The sequence below is a fragment of the Callorhinus ursinus genome, unplaced genomic scaffold, assembly GCF_003265705.2.
Source record: "Callorhinus ursinus isolate GAN/ISIS: 27379988/994484 unplaced genomic scaffold, GSC_fseal_2.0 scaffold21, whole genome shotgun sequence".
Lineage (NCBI taxonomy): Eukaryota > Metazoa > Chordata > Mammalia > Carnivora > Otariidae > Callorhinus > Callorhinus ursinus.
This window is the reverse complement of record NW_027397083.1, coordinates 28,928,927-28,951,435: the sequence shown is the minus strand read 5'-3', so window position 1 is coordinate 28,951,435 and position 22,509 is coordinate 28,928,927. Positions and strand designations below refer to the sequence as shown.

The 22,509-nt window shown below is 38.5% G+C and overlaps 1 protein-coding gene across 4 annotated transcripts in view; it reads left to right on the top strand.

Moving 5' to 3' along the window:
• The first annotated feature begins 2,676 nt into the window (after nucleotides 1-2,676).
• Nucleotides 2,677-22,509, top strand: part of LOC112829190 (L-lactate dehydrogenase C chain) — a 46,526-nt gene continuing 26,693 nt past the window's right edge. The window contains exons 1-4 of one of the 4 annotated variants that reach the window (XM_025878636.2): nucleotides 2,677-2,824; nucleotides 3,089-3,223; nucleotides 10,876-10,993; nucleotides 21,543-21,674. In XM_025878636.2, the coding sequence (XP_025734421.1) occupies nucleotides 3,098-3,223; nucleotides 10,876-10,993; nucleotides 21,543-21,674 (376 nt within the window). In that variant the 5' untranslated portion in view covers nucleotides 2,677-2,824; nucleotides 3,089-3,097. The other 3 variants (XM_025878634.2, XM_025878635.2, XM_073904920.1) reach the window with 3 other exon arrangements.

Sequence of the window (22,509 nt, the reverse complement as noted above, 5' to 3'; positions counted from 1 at the left end):
ATGACTGAGTCCGAACTGTGGAGCTCTGTCTTAGGACCCATGCAATCATGACCTGAGCCAAAACCGAGAGTTGGAGGCTTAACTGACTGAGCCACCCAGGCACCCCTGCAAATGATGTAGTCTTGACAAGTAGGATAATAGGATTTCCTTTTCTACAGGTTTTTAAAAAAAGCCTTAAGATACAATTTACACATAAAATTCACGTTTTAAAGTTTAATTCTGTGGAACGCATAGTTATACAACCTTCACCACTATCTAATCTTCGAACTTTTTAATTACTCCAAATAGAAACCTGTACTTACGCCATAGCCTCTTGTAAACTTTGAGGCAACTTAAGTCTTTTTAAAAAAATTTATTTACATTTATTAATTTCATATCTGATACAATAAATTAGCCAATGCCAACATGCCTGAAAAATAATGCTTAAAGATTTATTAACGTAATCTTTCATGATTTTTTTAGATTTAATCTTGTAAACCTTCCTCACTTTTTGGCACAAAAAGTGTTCCGGGATCACCTTGTATCTTCCTGCCCCAGGGAAAGAATAGGCCAGCTCTGCAAGAAGCCCTGATTCTTTTAAATGTAATATGATCTCATTTTAGTCTTAATAACCTTGGGAAGTGGATTTAGTATGCCTTAGTCCCATTTTACACAAGTTGCCAGTTAGTGGGGGAAGCAAATGGAATGTTCAGAACATAGTTATCCTCATATAATATATATATCCATACATATATAGAGATGAATATATATGTGTGTATATATATATCCATACATATATATACATGTAGATGGATCAACATCTTTTCCACTAAAGCCCATGTTGCCAAAGTAAAAATATCAGGACTTGAAAGCTATGCTTTCAGAATTCTTCACTATGTTTCTACTATACTTTGGCAGTTGTTGGAATGTACAAATCTTGGCCCTTCTGTATTTAGATTGCTGCAATCAAGCAAAATGATTAAGTTAGCTTGGATTGTAGCCACCCAGAGAGCCCACTCAGGCAGTGGATCTCAAGGGCCTGCCCTGCGCCTTGGGTAGATACGAATGAAGAGCCTTTTTTTTCACCTAAATCAAGAGTTTGGTCACTATTAAGATGACATCTCCTTCTGCCAGCAGTGCTGACCTCTCAACTGAGTGGTAAATGAGGTGCAAGTACCAGAGTTACTGTGGAAGTCAGCACACAAGCAAGTGATAGTACAGGACCAACAGTGGCTGTTGCTCCTGTCTGCTATAGGTAACCTGTTTCTTGGGGCTGATAGTTTGTGAAAAGTGCCATAAGAGAAATAAGGAGAGACGTGGGGAGGTGGTGGTAATTGACATTGGTCAAGCAAAGCTAGAGGAAGTGCCCTTTATGCTCAAGACTGAAAATAAGGATTCAACTTTGAGAATGGTTGGAGAAGAACTTTCTAGAAATAGGGAACAGCAAAAAGTCCTGAGCCAAGTAAAAGCCGTTGAGAAGCTTGAGGGGAGTGAGGTGAGAGTGTCTTGAGATGAAATTGGAGGGCTAGAATGAGGCCAAATCATGAATGTCTTTCAGGTTGTGGTAAAAATTACTTTACTGATGGATCACTAAATTCTACTTCTGAGATTAATAAAAAAATTAATTTTAAAAAACTGGTTAAATGTAATGGAAATCCATGGTCGGGTTTTAAGCAGGGTGAACTACATTAAAAACAAACCATAGACTTTGAAACAGAAATTGGAAAAGGATTCAAATGCAAATACTCAACAAAAGATGACTGAGGAGGTTGTGCCCCCTTCCGTGGGTTATAAATTCTTGGTATAAAATAAAACCACCCTTAGAAAACTAGATGTGGCCTTTCCTTTTCATTACTACTTTAATTCAATCTTTATTTTTATTTTTTTTTAAAGATTTTATTTATCAGAGAGAGAGAGTGCGCACAAGCAGGGGGAGTGGCAGGCAGAGGGAGAAGGAGGCTTCCTGCTGAGCAAGGAGCCATACGCAGGACTATGATCCCAGGACCCTGAGATCATGACTTGAGCCGGGGTCATGAGACTTACCCAAGTGAGCCACCCAGGCGTCCCTAATTCAATCTTTATTTCAGTACTCCATCCTGAAGTTACAGAGCTCAGTAATAATGTTTTAAATTCCTGCAAATAAATGTGTAGACCAGGCTGTGGTAAGTACATCGAAAAGTACGTTCCTCACATTCAGGTTGGTCATTCCCAAGCCCACCCTTTACTTAAATTCTTCATCTTTGGGGCTCAGGTCCCTTCAGCATGCCCTCAGAAAGAGGTAAGTCATCTGGAAGCAATTTGGAAGCTATCTCCTCAGACGCCGTCTTAAGATGGCATCGCGCTAAGAATAGGAGGTGCTTTTAGGAGAGCTTTTTTCTACTAGGGCCTTGAGCCTGGCCCTCATCAGCCTATAGTCATGAGGGTTTCCAAAAATTCACTAAAATCAGTCCTAGGCCTAGGCTGGCTGAGGGAAATGAAACCATACTCCCCAGATCCGTCTTTGCACACTCATAAAGATTGTCTAGAATTCTTCACAGGAGCACGGAGAACGCTAGGTCACAAACTCGGAAACGCCCCCCCCCAGAACAAGAAGTCATTAATTGCCTGCCAATGCGCCTGCGCCTGGGCCAGCGGTGGGCGGAGCTTGCGTACTGACGAAAGAGTCGTGCGTGGGAGCGTTCCTGCGTTGGGGTTCCAGAGTGTAACTGTCGCCGAGCTTCGCACCTCAACTGCCGTTGTTGGTTTCCTTTTGGTGTAACTTTTTTTTTTTTTTTTAAATCTTCCTTAAAGGCAGTGTGTTGCGTGTTCCGGCTGTGTGTACTAAATTGCGCCAAGCAAAGCATTTGTGAGTGTCTAGTACTGGGGTGAAAATGATGGCTTGAGGGCAGGGAGAAATAAAAAAGCTTATTGGTGCCCCAACCCCTAGGTAGACTGGTTCTACTCTACCTCTCCACACCCCTTTTTTTGCTTTCCCACCACACTTGGCTCCAACATTCTGCAGACTCAGTAGGTAAGCCCTTAGATGTTCAGTGTGGTTAGTACATTGATACCTATGAGAGTGATCAATTTAGGGAATTTGATTCCACTAAAATTTCATTATCCCTATCAGGTTCTCAAAATGTCAACTGTCAAGGAGAAGCTTATTGAGAATCTAATTGAGGAAGATAAAATCTCCCAGAGTAAGATCACCATTGTTGGAACTGGTGCTGTAGGCATGGCTTGTGCTATTTGTATCTTGCTGAAGGTAAGTAAGAAGCCTATCCTGTGGCTGAAAATCAAGTAAGAACTTTTAGGTCTTGTAGATGTTGATGAGTTCAGGGTTGTATGGCTAATCTTCTGATAGCAAATATGTGTTCACTTAGATATCTGATTTTGACATAATTTAACAAACGTTTATTTGGAGTTTACCATGTGTCCGGCATTGCTAGACTATTTGAACTGATTCATAGGAGACACATTGATTGCATTGTTTTGTTACTATTCTGTTTAAACGATCCCATACCTTGCCTTCCTGGAAGAGTAATAGGTGAAAGTCATACTTCCCAGAAACTTATACTTAAAAAGAATTTTTTAGGGGCACCTGGCTGGTTCAGTCAGAGGAGTGTGGGACTTTTGATCTCAAGGTTGTGAGTTCAAGTCCCACATGGGTATAGAGATTACTTAAAAATAAAAAACCTTAAATTTTTTTTGTTAAAGTATTACATGCTCATTATAAAAGTACCAAATTTGATAAAATAATGGAAATCCTTTAATTTTCTTTTCTGTTTGTACAGCATCTTTTCATGTGCCTGTTGACAATTTGTATATCTTCTTTGGAGAATTGTCTGTTCAAATCCTTTGCATATATATATTATAAATATATATATATATTTAGAGAGAGCACATATGTAGGGGTGGAGGGGGAGAGGGAGAGAGAGATAGAAATTTTTTTTAATTTTAATTAATTAATTTTAAAAGACTTTATTTGCGAAAGAGAGAACACGAGAGATAGAGAGCAAGCATGAGTGGGGAGGGGAGGGGCAGAGAGAAAGGAAGAAGCAGATTCCCCGCTGAGCAGGGAGCCCGATTTGGGGCTCAATCTCAGGGCCCTGGGATCATGACCTGAACTGAAGGCAGAGGCTTAACCGACTGAGCCACCCAGGCGCCCCTTTATTTATTTATTTTTTAAAGATTTGTTTATTTATTTTAGAGAGGGAGAGCATGCAAGCAGGGGAGGGGCAGAGGGAGAGGGAGAGAAATCTTCAAGCTGAATCCCTGCTGAGCGTGAAGCCTGTCATCAATCCCAGGACCCTGAGATCATGACCAGAGGTGAAATCAAGAGTCTGCCACATTTAACCAACTGAGCTACCCAAGCGCCCCAAGGATCTATTTTTTTTTTTTAGATTTTATTTACTTTTAGATAGAGGGAGAGTGAAGGAGGGTGGTGGAGGTGGGGAGGAGCAGAGAGAGAGGGAGAGAGAGAATCTCAAGCCGACTCCTCACTGAGTGCAGAGCCCAATGCAGGGCTTGACCCCAGGACCTTGAGATCATGACCTAAGCTGAAATGAGGAGTCCAGCACTTAAGCGACTGAACCACCCAGACACCACTCCTTTGCCTGTTTTTATTTTTTTTTTAATTTTTTAAAAGATTTTATTTATTTATTCATTCGACAGATAGAGAGACAGCACAAGCAGGCAGAGTGGCAGGCAGAGGGAGAGGGAGAAGCAGGCTCTCCGCTGAGCAGGGAGCCGGACGTGGGGCTCGATCACAGGACCCTGGGATCATGACCTGAGCCGAAGGCAGCTGCTTAACCAACTGAGCCACCCAGGCGCCCCTCCTTTGCCTGTTTTTTAAATTGGGTTATTTGTTGTTGACTTGTAGGAGTTCTTTTTATATTCTAGATATTGATCTCTTACCAAATTTGTGATTTTCAAGTATTTTCTCCCACTCCGTGGTTTTCTTTTCACTCTGCTGTTTCTTTTCATTGTGTTCATTGATGCACAGACATTTTTATTTTTTTTAAGATTTTATTTATTTATTTGAGAGAGAGAAAGAATGAGAGAGAGAGAGCACGAGAGGGGAGAGGGTCAGAGGGAGAAGCAGACTCCCTGCTAAGCAGGGAGCCCAATGTGGGACTCGATCCTGGGACTCCAGGATCATGACCTGAGCAGAAGGCGGTTGCTTAACCAACTGAGCCACCCAGGTGCCCCAGACATTTTTAATTTTAATGTAATTCAATTTATTTATTTATTTTTTAAGAGAGAGAGCAAGTGAATGGGAGGGAGGTGGGAGGGGCAGAGGGAGAGAGAAAAAAATTTTTTTAAAGATTTTATTTGTTTATTTGACAGAGAGATAGTGAGAGCAGGAACACAAGCAGGGGGAGTGGGAGAGGGAGAAGCAGGCTTCCTGCTGAACAGGGAGCCCGATGCGGGACTTGATCCCAGGACCCTGGGATCATGACCTGAGCCAAAGGCAGACGCTTAACGACTGAGCCACCCAGGCACCCAGAGAGAGGAAATTTTAAGCAGGTTTCATGCCCAGCACAGACCCTGACATGGGGCTCAGTCTCATGACCCTGAGATCATGACCTGAACTGAAATCAAGAGTCAGATGCGTAACCAGCTGAGCCACCCAGGCACCGCTCAATTTATCTATTTTTATTTTTGTTGTATGTGTTTTGGTGTCATATCCAAAAATCATTGCCAAGTCCAATGTCATGAATCTTTTCCCTTATATTTTCTCCTAAGAATTTTATATAGTTTTAGGTCTTACATTTAGGTCTTTGATCCATTTTTAATTATGTATATGGTGTAAGGTATAGGTCCAACTTCGTTCTTTTGCTTGTAAATATCCACTTATTCCAGTATGATTTATTGAAAAGACTCTCTTTTCCCCCATTGAATGGCCTTGGCACTCCTGTTAAAAATCATTTGACCATATATGTGAGAGTTTATTTCTGGGTTCTCTATTCCATTGGTCTATATGTCTTTATGCCAGTACCATGCTATTTTGATGTAGCTTTATAATAAGTTTTGAATTCAGGAAGCATGAGACCTCCAAATTTATTCTTTTCCAAGATTGCTTTGTTCATTTGGAGTCCTTTAAGATTCTTCAGAATGGATTTTGTTCTATTTCTTTAAAAAATGTCATTGTGATTTCATAGGGGTCTGCATTAAATGTGTAGATGGTTTTGGGTATGTTGACATCTTAACAATATTAGGTATTCCGATCCATGACCATGTCTTTCCACTTATTTGTATCTTCTTTAATTTGTTTCAGCAACGTTTGTAGTTTTCAATGTACAAGCCTTTTGCTTCTTGGGGCACCTGGGTGGCTCAGTCGGTTAGGTATCTGCTTTTGGCTCAGGTCATGATCTCAGGGTCCTGGGATTAAGCCCCACATCAGGCTTCCTGCTCACTGGGGAGTCTGCTTCTTTCTCTCCCTTTGCCCTTCCCCCTGCCTGTGCTCTCTCTCACTATCTCTCTCTCAAATAAAATCTAAAACAAAAAACAAATAAGCAAAAAACCCAAGCCTTTTGTTTTTTAAAATGTTTTAAAGATATTATTTAATCTTTATAACAATCTTGGGAGATAGGTACAGTTATCGTCCCCATTTAAAATGAGAATACTGAAGCATAGATATTAAGTAACTTGCCCATGGTCAAGTGGCTAGTATAGGTGAAGGGGTTCAAATTCAAACCTTGGCAATCTGGACATAGATCCTGTTGTGTTCTGAAAAGCTTTATTATATTATTTAGATTTTTTTTTTTAAACTGGCAGAGGAAAGTGAGAAGAAGCAAAGCCAATTAAATTCCAGAACCCCAAGAAAGGCTCAGGAATTAGAAGTACCAACTGCCTCACAAAATGGTGGTAAGGGATGGGACAAACACAGGAAAATTGGTTCAAAGTTTATATGATCAGAAGGAAAAACACCAGATTCTCTTCTGCACCTTACTCAACCAAGAAACCACCTCTCACATCTCAGCAGGCAAGGGGAAGGAGTATATTCTTTGGAGAAATTGAATCAGGCAGGTCCTGCACTCAAGACATTAAGGACAGTAAAGACAGGCATCTTATTGAAAGCAGTAGGATTAGTTGAAGGTATACAGGTTGGACAGTGAAGCAGGAACCCTTTGACTTCCACTGGGCTGCTAGAAAGCAGATTGTCAAAGATGGAATATAGAAAAGAAATGAAATTAGAGGACCAGTCAGGAGGTCCCATTACTCATTGACATTTCAGTAAGAAAAAAGAAAGGGGGGCGCCTGGGTGGCTCAGTTGGTTAAGCGACTGCCTTCGGCTCAGGTCATGATCCTGGAGTCCCAGGATCGAGTCCCACATTGAGCTCCCTGCTCAGCGGGAAGTCTGCTTCTCCCTCTGACCCTCTTCCCTCTTATGCTCTCTATCTCTCATTCTCTCTCTCTCAAACAAATAAATAAAATCTTAAAAAAAAAGAAAGGGAAGAAAATTATTCAAGAGATAAAAGAAAAAGTCTAAAACTGAAGGACGTGAGTTTGCAGATATAAAGAATTTATTGGGGAAAAAAAAAGAATTTATTGAAGGGGGCACCTGGCTGGCTCAGTCAGTGGAGTATGTGACTCTTGATCTTGGGGTTGTGAGTTTGAACCCCACATTGGGTGTGGAGATTACTTAAAAATAAAAATTTAAAGAATTTATTGAGTGTTCAGCATGATGAATCAAAAAAGCTTCCTCCAAGGCATATTATAATGAAATTTCAGAACTCCAGTTGTGAGAGAAGGTCAGTTGTTGGAGCCCATTTATTTCCTACTAGAATCCTTAGTAAATACTAAGTAAATACCTAGTAATTTAACTGGTAAATACCCCGTTCCCATAGATGTGCATTGTGGGATAAATGGAAAGTGATGAAGGATATTAAAATATGCATATTTATATAGTTTATTAACTTCAAGGAACATATAGGCTCTAATAAGTACTATAACACCTGCATATATCATTGAAAGGTGGACTTTAAAGCATAGCAGTATGTCCTACTTCCTTCTGCTGTACAGAATATAGTGGTCCCAGCATTTTCCTTAGATTAATTTTAATTCTCTTTTCTCTTAACTTTACTCTTCTCTTACCTTACTTTGGTTATTCTAGAACTCCCTGGAGAAGAGACCCTGGAATGATCATAACTATTTTTTTTAAGATTTTTTATTTATTTATTTGACAGTGAGAGACACAGCGAGAGAGGGAACACAAGCAGGGGGAGTGGGAGAGGGAGAAGCAGGCTTCCTGCCAAGCAGGGAGCCCGATGTGGGGCTCGATCCCAGGACGCCAGGATCATGACCTGAGCCGAAGGCAGATGCTTAACGACTGAGCCACCCAGGCACCCCTTCTTTTTTTTTTTTTAAGATTTATTTATTTATTTATTTATTTGAGAGACAGAGAAAGTGGGGTGAGGGCAGAAGGAGAGGGAGAGAGAGTCTTAAGCAGACTCCATGCTGAACATGGAGCCCAATGCGGGGCACGATCCCATGACCCTGAGATCACGACCTGGGCCAAAACCAAGAGTCAGATGCTTAACTGACTGTGCCAACTAAGCACCTCGCTCATAACTATTCTTAAAAGTTTCTGGCAGGTTAAATAAACCTAGGCTCTCTATTTGGAATTCTTTTTGAGAAATGACTCCTAGATATAGTTAATTCTTAGAAAACAAAAACTTCTGGGATTATATGAGTTCTGTCTTTGGCAGTCAAGACAAACAGAGCTGGGGGATGCGTGGGTGGCTCAGGCCATTGAGCATCTGCCTTTGGCTTGGGTCATGATCCCGGGGTCCAGGGATCGAGTCCCACATCGGACTCTCTGCTCAGCATGGAGCCGCTTCTCTCTCTCCCTCAGCCTGCCATCCACCCTGCTTGTGCTCTCTCTCTTTGTCAAATAAATAAAATTTAAAAAAAAAACAAAAACAAACAGCTGGGAAGATTCCCTTGAAAAGAGAATTGTCTGGTAACTTGTTAAGAAGACATATAATCCGGGACGCCTGGGTGGCTCAGTCGGTTAAGCATCTACCTGCAGCTCAGGGCATGATCCCAGGGTCCTGGGATCGAGTCGACATCGGGCTCTCTGCTCCGCGGGGAGCCTGCTTCTCCCTCTGCCTCTGTCTCTCATGAATAAATAAATAAAATCTTTAACAAAAAAAGAAGAGACATAATTCAAGTTGGAAATATAATTTAAAAAGCAGGCTGTGTTGGCTATTATTGTCATTCAGCTTCAAATCCAACTTTCTGTATTCTGTGGTGCTGGTGCTCGATCTCTGCATAATCTTTTTCTCCTTTATCAGTTGGCATCTTGTTAGGTTCTGCCAATAGGGAGCACTAGAGGGAAGTTGGAATGCAGGAGTGGAGAAATGACCTCCTTTCTGTTTGCTTGTTTTGGTCACTTTCGTCTCAGCTGCAGCCCTTTGCTTCAGTGGTAGCTGTTGGTTCTAGCTTCCAGTTTCTTTTGGAGCTCCCAGCCTCATTTTGCCCCTTCAGTGGTATCAGTAGCAGCCAGGTTTTGCTTCTTACAGAGGTCTCAGCCTGGCTCCATAAGCACCTCTTTTAGTCTCTCTCTTTGTTCCCTCAGTCTTAGGGGTAGTGGCTTCAAACTGTGATTTCTATATCTGGGTTACCTCAAATGTTCCCTTTTTGTCCTTTCAGGCCTCCAACAGCTGTCTAACCAGTTCCCTATATTAAATACCTTCTGTTGAAATGCTTAGAGTGGTTTCTGTTCTCCTGTTCAGACCCAGACAGATACATAGACTAATATAAAAATGGATCCATAAACATGATCTGGTTTTCTTATCAGTTAGCTTAGAAGTGATATGTGATCCTTCTGGGTGAAACTCCTTATCTTCCTCATATTCCTGATATATAACGCATAATTTAGTACATTTTAGAATCTACAGTTTTCCAGAAAGGTCAGATGGTATCTGATCTGAGAAAAAATGGTAGCAAGTAAGGACTTTGATCCCTTTCCCTTACTTCTCATCTTTAGAATCTGGCCACTGGAATCTGAGGGAAAACACTCCTTCTATATAGTTCTGTATTCTGTTTCATTTGGTAAACTCAATTCAAATTAGAGTAAGCAAAAAAGAGACTATACAGATTTTCCTGCATTTATGATGATGTTACATCCCAATAAACTCATCATAAGTTGAAAATATCCTAAGTTGAAAATGTATTTAAGATGTAATTATTAATGTATTTAATAATAAATGTATTTAATCATAGCTTAGCCTAGCCTACCTTAAATATGTTCAGAACTACATTAGCTTACAGTTGGGCAAAACCATGAAACACAAAGCCTATTTTATAATCAAGTATTGAATATCTCATTAAATTTATTGAATATGGTACTAAAGGTAAAAAACAGAATGGTTGTTAAGTGTATCTGTTGTTTACCCTCATGATTGTGTGGCTGACTGGGAGCTATGGTCTGGTTATATGCCCATCTACCCCTAGGTTGGAGATCCAATGTTAAATGTACTGTGCCTGAAATGGGTTCTCACAGCAGGCCACCTTTCTATTTTGGCCACAAGGATGCATACCAAAAACAACTTCAGCCAATTCAGAAATTAGGCATAAAGGTTAAATGTAATAAAATCCATTGAAAGAACTTAGTAGCTTTTCATCATTTTTAAATTAGTATCTGAAGTGGAAAAAAAGCCACTTCTAAAAAATCGAATAATTATATGAAGGCAAAGCAATTAGTAATTTTTGCTACATTCTGTTGCTTACCTTGACTTCTGGTCACTCTAGGCACATTCACCAACTATCACTTTTATATTATTTTTCTATTAAAATATAACTATACTTTGGTTATAAAGTAGCCATACATGAATTTTTCTTATTTTTCTAAAACTGAAGTAGGAACATTCTTCAGAACATGTTATTCAAAACTTTCATGTATTTTAGGATTTGGCAGATGAACTCGCCCTCATTGATGTTGCAGTGGACAAACTGAAGGGAGAAATGATGGATCTTCAGCATGGCAGTCTTTTCTTTAATACTTCAAAGATTACCTCTGGAAAAGGTTAATTTTAATTAATTAATTATTTTAAAAATATTTTATTTATTTGACAGAGAGAGACACAGTGAGAGAGGGAGCACAGGCAGGGGGAGTGGGAGAGGGAGAAGCAGGCCTCCCGCTGAACAGGGAGCCCAACGTGGGGCTCGATCCCAGGACCCTGGGATCATGACCCGAGCCGAAGGCAGACACCTAACAACCGAGCCACCCAGGTGTCCCTAGGTTAATTTTAAAGAGTTCTTTTCAGAGCTTTAAAAGAGAGTAATGAATTTTACCAAACTGGTATTCATAAATATAAAATTAAAAATAGCACCACTCTCATTAGGACATACAGTTTAAAAGGTTAATTTTTATTTTTTTAATCATTTTTAAAAAAGATTTTATTTATTTGAGAGAGAGAGAGCACAAGCAGGGGGACTATAGGGGCGCCTGGGTGGCTCAGTCGGTTAAGCTTCTGATTTCGGTTCAGGTCATGATCTCAGAGTCCTGGGATTGAGTCCCACGTTGGGCTCCTCACTCAGTGGGGAGTCTGCTTCTCCCTCTTCCTCTGTCCCTCCCCCTGCTCATGCTCTCTTTGTCTCTTTCTCAAATAAATAAATAAAATCTTAAAAAAAGAAATAATCATTAAAAAATTAATTATGAAATGCTTGACATAGAAAAAGAGTTTAAGTATAATAAACATCAATGTATCCAACACCCAGCAAAAAAAAAAAAAAAATAAAACGTATTACTAATTTAGTTGATATGTTCTGTGTTACATCTGTTCATGTCTCAATCCTGAATATACTGGTTATCTTTATGCATTTCTTTTACACTTGTATTTTAGTGACTTATGTCATATTATATAACTAATAGATATAATTGGCATAAATACATTTGGATATAAACATGACTAATTCTTGATATGCAACAACCAATGAGCAGAATTACATAGACCTCCCATATGAAAGTCTACTAATTGAGAGTATTCAGTTGCCTTAGATATCATTATGTTTTATATCAGTTAATTTACCGAATCAATTCAGAGGAGTCAGGTTAAAAGAGCTTCTACTGTATTAAAATACTTTTAAAAATCATTCAGCCTTTACTTTCTAGTAATGTGGCAGAATAGATACCTGGACCAATCTTTTTGCTGTAAATAACAAAACTTCTGCATAAAATATGAAAGGAAGAAGTTATCAATCCTTAAAGAATTGATATGCTTTTAATATAGACATTTTCAGAATAGGCATTGAATGTAGTCAGGAAATTAGTTAAGCAGAGCGTTGTAGCTAGTTTTCATTAGCTAGTATTAGTCAAACTTAGTGAACTTCAGTTTTGGTTTCCACTGCCTCACAGGATTTAGGAGACTGGAGACAGCTTAATTTGGGGAGTTCTATAGGAGTTAACTCCATAAAGCTGGAACCCCAGTGGACTATACCAGGGGTTAGTAAACTCTTTTTTGTAAAGGGTCAGATGGTAAATATTTTAGGCTTTGTGGGCTATATGGTCTCTGTCAAAACTACTCAACTCTGTTGTAATTCTAAAGCAGTGATCAACAATATGTAAATGGGTGTGGCTATGTTCCAATGAGATTTTATTTACTAAAACAGGTGATGAGCCGGATGTGGCTTACTGGCCCTCACTTGCCAATTCCTTAATATAAAGATGACCTAGAAGCAATTTGTTTCTCCCTACGTCTGGGGACTGACAATAAAATCAAGTGTCTCAGCTGCTTGAGTAAAGGAGGGAAATGGTGGCCAAGAATTTGTAGCCACAAGCTGGCCCTTATATGAATTCCAAAAAAATCTCAAGCAGTCTTAAGACTTAAGATAGTTTTGGGGCACCTGGGTGGTTTAGTTGGTTAAGTGTCTGACTCTTGGTTTCTGCTCAGTTCAGGATCTCATGGGTCAGTGGATCAAGCCTCACGTCAGGCTCTGCATTCAGTGGGGAGTCTGCTTGAAGGTTCTCTCCCTCTGCCCCTCCCCCCCACGTTCTCTCTCTCTTTCAAATAAATAAATACATCTTTTTAAAAAAAGACTTAAGATAGTCTCTGGAAGAAACCCACTTTATTTTAGTCCTCAAAGAAATTCCACAAATACAATTCCAAAAAAATGAACATCTCATAGTAGGAATAATTAAATCTACCAAGAAAATGCATAAGCAAGAACCAGCAGAGATAACAGAAAAGGCCACCATAGACTTCAGTTGTTGAAATTATGAAACACAGTTAGAAATTAACTATAATTATTCCACTTAAAGAAATAAAGGACAAACTTGAAAATATCAGTATGAGACAGGAAATTATTTTTAAAAAAACATATTTTTAAAATAGCCAAATATAGGCGTGCCTGGGTGGCTCGGTCATTTAAGTATCCAACCCTTGATTTCGGCTCAGGTCATGATCTCAGGGTCGTGGGATTGAGCCCAGTGTTCGGCTCTGTGCTCAGTGCAGAATCTGCTTGTGATTCTCTCCCTCTGCCTCTCCCCCCAACTCTCTCCCTCCCCCTCTCTCAAATAAATAAATAAATAAATAAATAAATAAATAAAATCTTAAAAAAAGAAAAGTAAAATAGCCAAATATAACTTCTAAATATGAAATAGAGTGAAAAAAAACCTCAGTTAATGGATGTAATAATAGAGCAGACACCTTGAAGAGAGAAATGATGAATCTAAGGCAATTACAAAGAAGGTAGGAAGATGTAGAAAATAGGACAGGCTAAGAATCATAGAGGATAAAGTGATAAAATGTCATGTACATCTAATTAGAAAAGTGAATGGGGAAGAGGAAATATTTGAAGATTTATAATTGAGCATTTTTGAAAACTAATGAAAAATAACCCACACACTCAAGCCAAATAATCTCAAGGATAAATACAAAATCCCTATCTAGACACATTCTTGTGAAATCAGAGAACACTAAAGGCAAAGAGAAGAAAAAGTTGTCACTAGATAAATTATAGAAAAAGGAAAGAATAACTGACTTATTATTAACAACACCCTGAAACCAGAATACAATGAAATGTTATCTTTAATGTGCTGAGAGAGAGTAAATGTCAATCCAGAATCTCTATCCAGCAAAAATATCTTTCAAGAATAAGGTTATAATACAAATATTTTCAGACAGACTAAGTTACCATCAGACCCTCACTAATAAAAATGCAAAGCCAAAATATGGAAAGAGCCCAAATGTCCATTGATAGATGAATGGATACAGAAGATGTGATATATATATCCTATATCATATATATATATATGAATATTACTCAGGCATCAAAAAGAATGAAATTTTGTCATTTGCAATGATGTAGATGGAACTAGAGGGTATTATGCTAAGCAAAATAAGTCAGTCAGAGAAAAACAAATACCGTATGATTTTACTCATGTGGGATTTAAGAAACAAAACAGATGAACATAGGGGAAAGGAAGGAAAAATAAAATCAGATGAAAACAGGGAGGCAAACTATAAGAGACTTGTAACTGTGGAAAACAAACTGAGGGTTGCTGGAGGGGAGGTGGGTGGGGGGATGGGGTAATTGGGTGATGGGCATAAAAGAGGGCACTTGAAGTAATGAGCACTGGGTGTTGTATGCAACTGATGAGTCATTGGATTCTACCTCTGAAACTAATAACACAGTATATGTTAATTAAATTGAGCTTAAATAAAAATTTTTTTAAAATTAAAAATTAAGAGGTGCCTAGTGGCTCAGTGGGTTAAGCATCTGTCTTCAGCTCAGGTCATGATCCCAGGGTCCTGGGATTGAGTCTCACATTGGGCTCCCTGCTCAGCGGGGAGCCTGCTTCTCCCTCTCCCTCTGCCTGCCTCTCTGCCTACTTGTGCTCTCTCTCTCTCTCTGTCAAATAAATAAAATCTTAAAAAAAATTAAAAATTAAAAAAATTAAAATTAAAATGCAAAAATACATAAGGCAAAAGAAAAGTGATCTTAGATACAAGGTCTGAGATGCAAAAAAAAAAACATATGAAGAGCACAGAAAATGGTAAAAATGAGGACAAATCTAAATAAATATAAATTGTATGAGACTAATGTGGGATTAAAAAATTTAAAAATATAGCATATAAATCTGGGTGTGAAATGTGGTAGTGGGGAATGAAAGTGTTCTAAGTTCCTCAGTCATTAGGAAAGATGGAAAGGTGATTATCTTTGGACTTTGATAACTTAAATATGCATATTGTAACTTCTATAACAACCTTTAAAAGAATAGAAACAGTGTAACCTCTAAATTAGCAAAAGGAAAGAAGTTAGAAAAACATACCTGGTGAATCAAAAAGAAGTTAAAGGAAAAAAACAAGAAAAGAGACAACATATAGAAATAACAGTTTAGTGAGTATCCTGGACATAAACTTATTTTTTTAAAGATTTTATTTATTTGAGAGAGAGAGAGAGCACAGGAGGGGGGAGTGGCAGAAGGAGAAGCAAACTCCCCGCTGAGTGGAGAGCCCGATATGGGACTCGATCCCGGGACTCCAGGATCATGACCTGAGCGAAAGGTAGTCGCTTAACCAACTGAGCCACCCAGGCACCCGACATAAAGTTATTAATAAAAAATTCATTGTCCTTATATATGTCAAAAACAAGCAAAAGAATTTAAAGCTATTATTTACATTATCAAAAATAGGAAGTATGTGGGAATAAATCTAAAAAGATATCTATAGAGCTTTTATTCAGAAAAGGATACAACCTCATTGAATAATATTAAATACATAAATAAATAGATCTTGCATATACAGGTCTCATGTAAGTCTCTATTGTAAGATGTCCATTCTTCATGATTATAGATGATATGCAGCCATAGTCAAAAGCTCAAAAAGTTCTTTGTTGTTATACATACTAAATTCATTCTAAAATTCATTTAGAAATTCAAAGGTCCAAAAATAGACATTTTTTATAAGATTATTAAAAACACTTATTTTGATGCAGTCTATCATCAATAATTCAGTAGAGGTTCCACAGATGCATCTGTGTGGTAAGAAGCCTGTTCCCTCCAACGGTTGAATGTCTGAGTGATGTCTCATCTCTTATCCCAGCTAGCGTGCGTGCCTTTCATGTTGTTCCTGCCTATTGATTGCTTCCAAATCCAGATAACCAAATAGTCCTTTATTCCCAAAGTAGGTTCAAAACAGTTGGTTCAGGCAGGCAAACCTCTAAAATCCCTGGTAAATCATGAGAGGACTAAAGTCACAGTGGATGGCATATTGGCCATCCTTGAAGAGCTTCCGTGGCATCTGTTTGCTTGGCCTCTTTGCTCAGCTTCACCATGGTGATGGCCTGGGCTGCCCAGTCAACAAAATATTATTTTTTAAAAAATATTTTATTTGTTTATTTGAGAGAGAAAGCACGAGCAGGGGGAGGGGCAGAGGGAGAAGCAGCCTCCCTGCTGAGCAAGGAGCTCCATGTGTGACTCGATCCCGGGACGTCGGGATCATGACCTGAGCCGAAGGCAGATGCTTAACCGACTAAGCCACCCAGGCGCCCCCTTAACAAGATACTCTTGAAAAAAAAAAAAAAAAAAGAACAAGGTGGTGAGAACTTGGCTTTACCAGATATCAAGACTTTATAAAGCTACACAAATTAAGTGCAGAGACAGACAAAGATTATTATATAACACTGATCATATTGTAGATCAATGGGAAATGTATGGACTTACAAAGTTTTTTGTTATGGAAATGGTTATTTTTATGGAAAGGAGTAAAATTGAACCCTTATCTGATAACACACATACAAATTAATTCCAGGTTTGTTAAAGGTCAAAATGTGAAAGGTAAAACTTCAAATCTTCTGTTGAGAAGATAATATAGAATATCTTTATGACCTCAGGGTAGGGAAGAATTTCTTTTTTTAAAAGAAATTATTTATTTATTTGAGAGAGAGAGAGAGAGAATGAGCAGGGGAGGAGCACAGGGAGAGAGTCTTAAGCAGACTGCACGTTGAGCAGGGAGCCCAGCGTGGGGCTCAGCCCCATGATCCTTAGATCACCATCTGAGCTGAAACCAAGAGTCAGCCACTTAACTGACTGTGCCACCCAGGCATCTCAGATAGGGAAGAATTTTTCTTTTTCTTTCTCTTTTTTAGGGAAGAATTTCTTAAACACAAAGACACAAAAAGCACGAACAGTAAAAGAAAGAATATAAAGCTAGAATTTGTGTTCATAAAAAAGACCCTGTAAAAGAGTGAAGAGAAAGCCATAAACTAAGAGAAGATATTTGCAACATGAATAATTGACAAAAGAATAGTGTTTAGAGTAAAAATACTTGCATAATAAATAAGCCCCTCCTCATGCTTTCTCTCTCTCTCTCAAATTAATAAATCTTTAAAAAATAAAAATAAGATAAATATATATAACCCAGTAGAAAAATGGGAAAAGGCTTGAACATTTCACAAAAGAAGAAACTCAAATGGCCTATAAATATATGAAAAGACAATCTCATTAGTAATCAAGGAAAGGAAAATAAAAGGCATATCAATATAACATTACACAGCCAGTAGATTGGTAAAATTGTGTAGGTAAAAGGGGAAAGGGGAAAGGATGTAGAACAATAGGTACACTCACGCATGACATGTAGGAATGTATGAGACTAAAACCACTTTTTTTTTTAAAAATTTTATTTATTTATGTGAGAGAGAGAGAGAGAGAGAGAGGGAGGGAACACAAGCAGGGGGAGTGGGAGAGGGAGAAGCAGGCTTCTGTCAAGCAGGGAAGCCCAATACGGGGTTCGATCCCAGGACGCTGGGATCATGACCTGAGCCGAAGGCAGGCGCTTAACGACTGAGCCTCCCAGGCACCCCATAAAACCACTTTTTAAAAAAAAGTTTGTCAATAGGGCACCTGGTCGGTTCACTATAGTAAGCGTCTGCCTTTGGGTCAGGTCATGATCCTGGGGTCCTCAGATCGAGCCCCACATCTGGCTCCTTGCTCAGTGAGGAGCCTGCTTCTCCCTCTGCCCCTCCCCCTGCTCTTTCTCTCTTTTTCTCTCACACACAAAAAAAAAGTTTGTCAATTACCTGGTGAAGTTGAACATGAACATATCCCACAACCCAGAAATTGCATCCCTAGGTATATTCCCAAAAGAAATTTGTGCACATGTGCACTAGATACACTAGGTACAAGAATGTATAGTGATGTGATTGTAATAGCCCCAAACTAGAAACAATTCACTGAATACCAATACTAAGTTATATATATTATGCAGTGTGATATTATGCAACAGTGAAAGTGAATGAACTACAGAGACACAGTTAACATGGATAAATATCAGTTATATGATATTTAGCTAAAGTAATATGTACCTTATGATTCAAAAATAGGTGACACTGAATATGTTGCTTAAATATGCATAGAGGGTACAACTTTTTGTGTGTGTGATTTTAACAACTCTGAAGAATGGTTGGTAACCTCTGAGTATGAAAGATAGAGATGCAACCTATTAGAGGTACACAGAGGTTTCCAAGATATTGGTGATGTTCTACTAATTTGTGTGATTTTTATGGAGTCATTAACTTTAATATTTTTAAAATTGAACATATATTTCTTAAACATTCTATATGAATGATGTAATACACAATAGAGTGTTTTGAAAATACATTTAGTGAGTTCTAATGGTGAAGATCAATGGAACATTATTGATTATCCAAGATGTTTTTAATTGCCTCATATGTACCATAGTTAACACAGAGCCCAAGTGCTGGGAACACAGAAGGTGCTAAAAGTATTTGTCAAACAAAGGGAGGACTATGAAATCAGAACCTGATGGAACTTATGATCAAGTTAGGAATGTAAGTACAACATAAACATGGAAAGATAACACAAGGAACCATATATAAAGACTGTATGAGAATTATAGGCAGTAAATGCTGTAAAAATTCAGTCAAGAGTGGGGACACCTGGGTGGCTCAGTCGGTTAAGCAGCTGCTTTGGCTCGGGTCATGATCCCAGGGTCCTGGGATCGAGTCCCACATCGGGCTCCTTGCTCAGCAGGGAGCTTGCTTCTCCCTCTTTCTCCCTCTGCTTGTGCTCTCTCTGTCAAATGAATAAAATCTTAAAAAAATTAAATAAATGAATTGGCTGCTTGAACACTTTAAAAAAAATTCAGTCAAGAGTGGTATTTATGAATGATATGATTAGAAGATGCCTAGTGGGGAAATTGGTATTTGAAGAAGTACTTGGCTAATATAATAATAACAATAATTGCTGACATTTATTGAATATTTAATATATACTAGGCACTGTTCTGAGTAATTTTTGTCTATTAACTCACTGAATCATTTTCTTAAGAACCATATAAAAGAAAAACTATATTAGCTCAGTCTGGCAGATGAGGATCTAAGGGTCAGAGGAGCAGGCAAAATACTTGTCCGGGTCACACAGCTAAGAAATGGCAGAGTCAGGGTATAGGCAGTTGGACCTTAAGAGTCTTTGCTCCAGACCATTATGGTTTGCTGTCTCTTGGAGGATTGAGTTATATTTAGAACAGAAAATAACAGGTGAGGAGATGATGGCATTAACAGAATCAGGGCACCTGGAAAATCTGACATAAAATTAAGACACAAAGCTAGTAAAATAATTTGGAGGCAGATTATGAAAAGACTTGATATTTTACTTTGGTAGACAGTTTAATTATATTTGTTGAACATCATAATATTTCAAATAATCTGAACTGTGGAGAGATGACTCTGAAGAAGTCACAAGGATTTTTGCTCATTCTCTAAAAGTTGAGGGGGTAGTAGGGAGAGATAGAGGGATGAAGAAACAGAGAGATTAAGAGATTACTTTGGACTTCTATGGTTAGATAAGACTTTAAGGAAGGTGAACATTAAGCAAGGTCTTTGAACAAGCATGAGTCGACTGTGTGCAGAGAGAAAAGAACTTCCTCCTATATAGGTCTTTTGATACAAAGGAGAGATAATTTTCTAGATAATGTGAAACATGTCAAAGAAATGCCATCTTTCTTTTTTTTTTTAAGATTTTATTTATTTATTTATTAGAGAGCAAGCGAGAGAGAAACAGCATGAGAGGGGAGAGGGTCAGAGGGAGAAGCAGGCTCCCCGCTGAACAGGGAGCCTGATGTGGGGCTGGATCCCAGGACTCCGGGATCACGACCTGAGCCGAAGGCAGTCACTTAACCAAATGAGCCACCCAGGCACCCAGAAATGCCTTCTTTCTAAGTTTATCTTTCTAGTTAAAATCTTTACCGAGGCAGGGAAAACATTAAAATGTTTATGGTTTATAAATTATCTCCTCTTTTGGATTAGAGAGATATGAAATGACCATAAATGGAGATACAATGTCTTTAAAATTAAGTGGATTTCCTTTTTTAAAAGGGCATGGGAGCACCTGGTTGGCTCAGTTTGAAGAGCATGCAACTCTTGACCTCAGGGTAGTGAGTTCAAGCCCCATGTTGGGTGTAGAGATTCCAAAAATAAATAAATAAACAGAGAAGAGCATAAAATAAATTTTTTTAAAAATAGAGATGAGATATATAGGAAATCTTAGTTTAATTTTTGACATCCATATGGAAAATAACTTCCATGTATTTAATGCTTTTTTTAAAAGTCCAGTACAGGATAGTGAGCATCATATCATATTATCATTGGATTTAATAGGTAAAACAGTTTTATGACTGGTCATCAGATTTAGAAAGTAGTTTACCTTCTTGTGAGGATCAAGAACTTCTTTGTGATCTCAAATCTAGTCCCTTATAATAGTTAGAAGTAAATATACATGCTCATTCTTAGAATCTTGAAACAGACATAAATTCTCAGAGTTTTAAGCTTCATAAGGTGTTTCTAAGAAGCCAGAGAGAGCTGACTTGCATTGCCTCAGGTATTAATAAGAAATGAGAATGTGGGCTAAAAGGGATGGTACGATATGTTATTATTTGAAAAAAATGTGAAAACTGGTAAGTTATAGTAACAAGGCCTCCTTCAGCTTATGCAGTGTAACATTACTACATGGAAAGTCTGTTTATCTGCAAATGCCAGACATGAAGGTAAATGTGTACCTTATTTATTTATTTATGATAGATGAGTACTTTATTATTATTTTTTTAAAGATTTTATTCATTTATTTGACAGAGACATAGTGAGAGAGGGAACACAGCAGGGGGACTGATAGAGGGAGAAGCAGGCTCCCTCGGGAGCCTGTGGGACTCGATCCCAGCACCCTGGGATCATGACCTGAGCCGAAGGCAGACACTTAATGACTGAGCCACCCAGGCATGCTGATAGATGAGTACTTTAATACCAAGGTCATACAATAGACTTTTAAAGAAGTAAAGCACAGTAATTATGGAATTCTTTTTTTTTAAGATTTTATTTATTTGACAGAGAGAGCACAAGCAGAGGGAGAGAGAGGGAGAAGCAGGCTCCCTGCTGAGCAAGGAGCCTGATGTGGGACTCGATCCCAGGACCCTGGGATCATGACCCGGGCCGAAGGCAGCCGCTTAACCGACTGAGCCACCCAGGTGTCCCTAATTATGGCATTCTTGATCCAAGTATTGCCTTCTGTTTCTTTTTAGATTACATAGTATCTGCAAACTCCAAATTAGTTATTGTCACAGCAGGTGCACGCCAACAGGAGGGAGAAAGTCGCCTTGCCCTGGTCCAACGTAATGTAAACATCATGAAATCAATCATTCCTACCATAGTCCAACATAGTCCTGACTGTAAGATGCTTATTGTTTCAAATCCAGGTAAGTCTTTATCCTCCCTTTAACTGAATAAAGATGATCTTTCCATACTATTTTTAAAAAACAATTTCATTGAGGTAATATTTGTGTACAATAAATTGCACACATTCAAAGTATATTAGAGAGATCTCCATTCCCCCTCCTTCCCTAGCTCCTGGCCACCACCCCTTTGTTTTTATGGGTTTGGCTATTTTAGAATCCACATATAAGTGACATCATAAAGTATTTGTCTTTCTCTGTCAGACTTACTTCACTTAACATAATGCCTTCAAGATCCATCCATGTTGTCACAAATGGCAGGATTTCCTTCTTTCTTGTAGCTGAATATTAAATTGTACATATATATATATACACACACACAATGTATACATATATATAAACATCCTTTTTTTCTTGTGCTGTCTTTTTTTTATCTTCTTTTTTAAAAAAAGATTTTATTTATTTATTCATGAGAGAGAGAGAGAGAGAGAGAGAGGCAGAGGGAGAAGCAGGCTCCCAAGGAGCAGGGAGCCAGATGCGGGACCCAGTCCCAGGACTCTGGGATCCTGACCTGAGCCGAAGGCAGATGCTTAACCATCTGAGCCACCTAGGCGCCCTGCTGGCAGTTTTTTGATTACTGATTCAATTTCTTTGCTGGTTATCAGTCTATTTAAGTTTTCTATTTCTTCTTGTGGTTTTGGTAGTTTATGTTTCTAGGAATTTATCCATTTCTTCTAGGTTGTCCAATTTGTTGGCATATAGTTTTTCATAATATTCTGTTATAATCGTTTGTACTTCTTTTTTTTTTAAAAGATTTTATTTATTTATTTGACAGAGAGAGAGCAGGAGAGCACAAGCA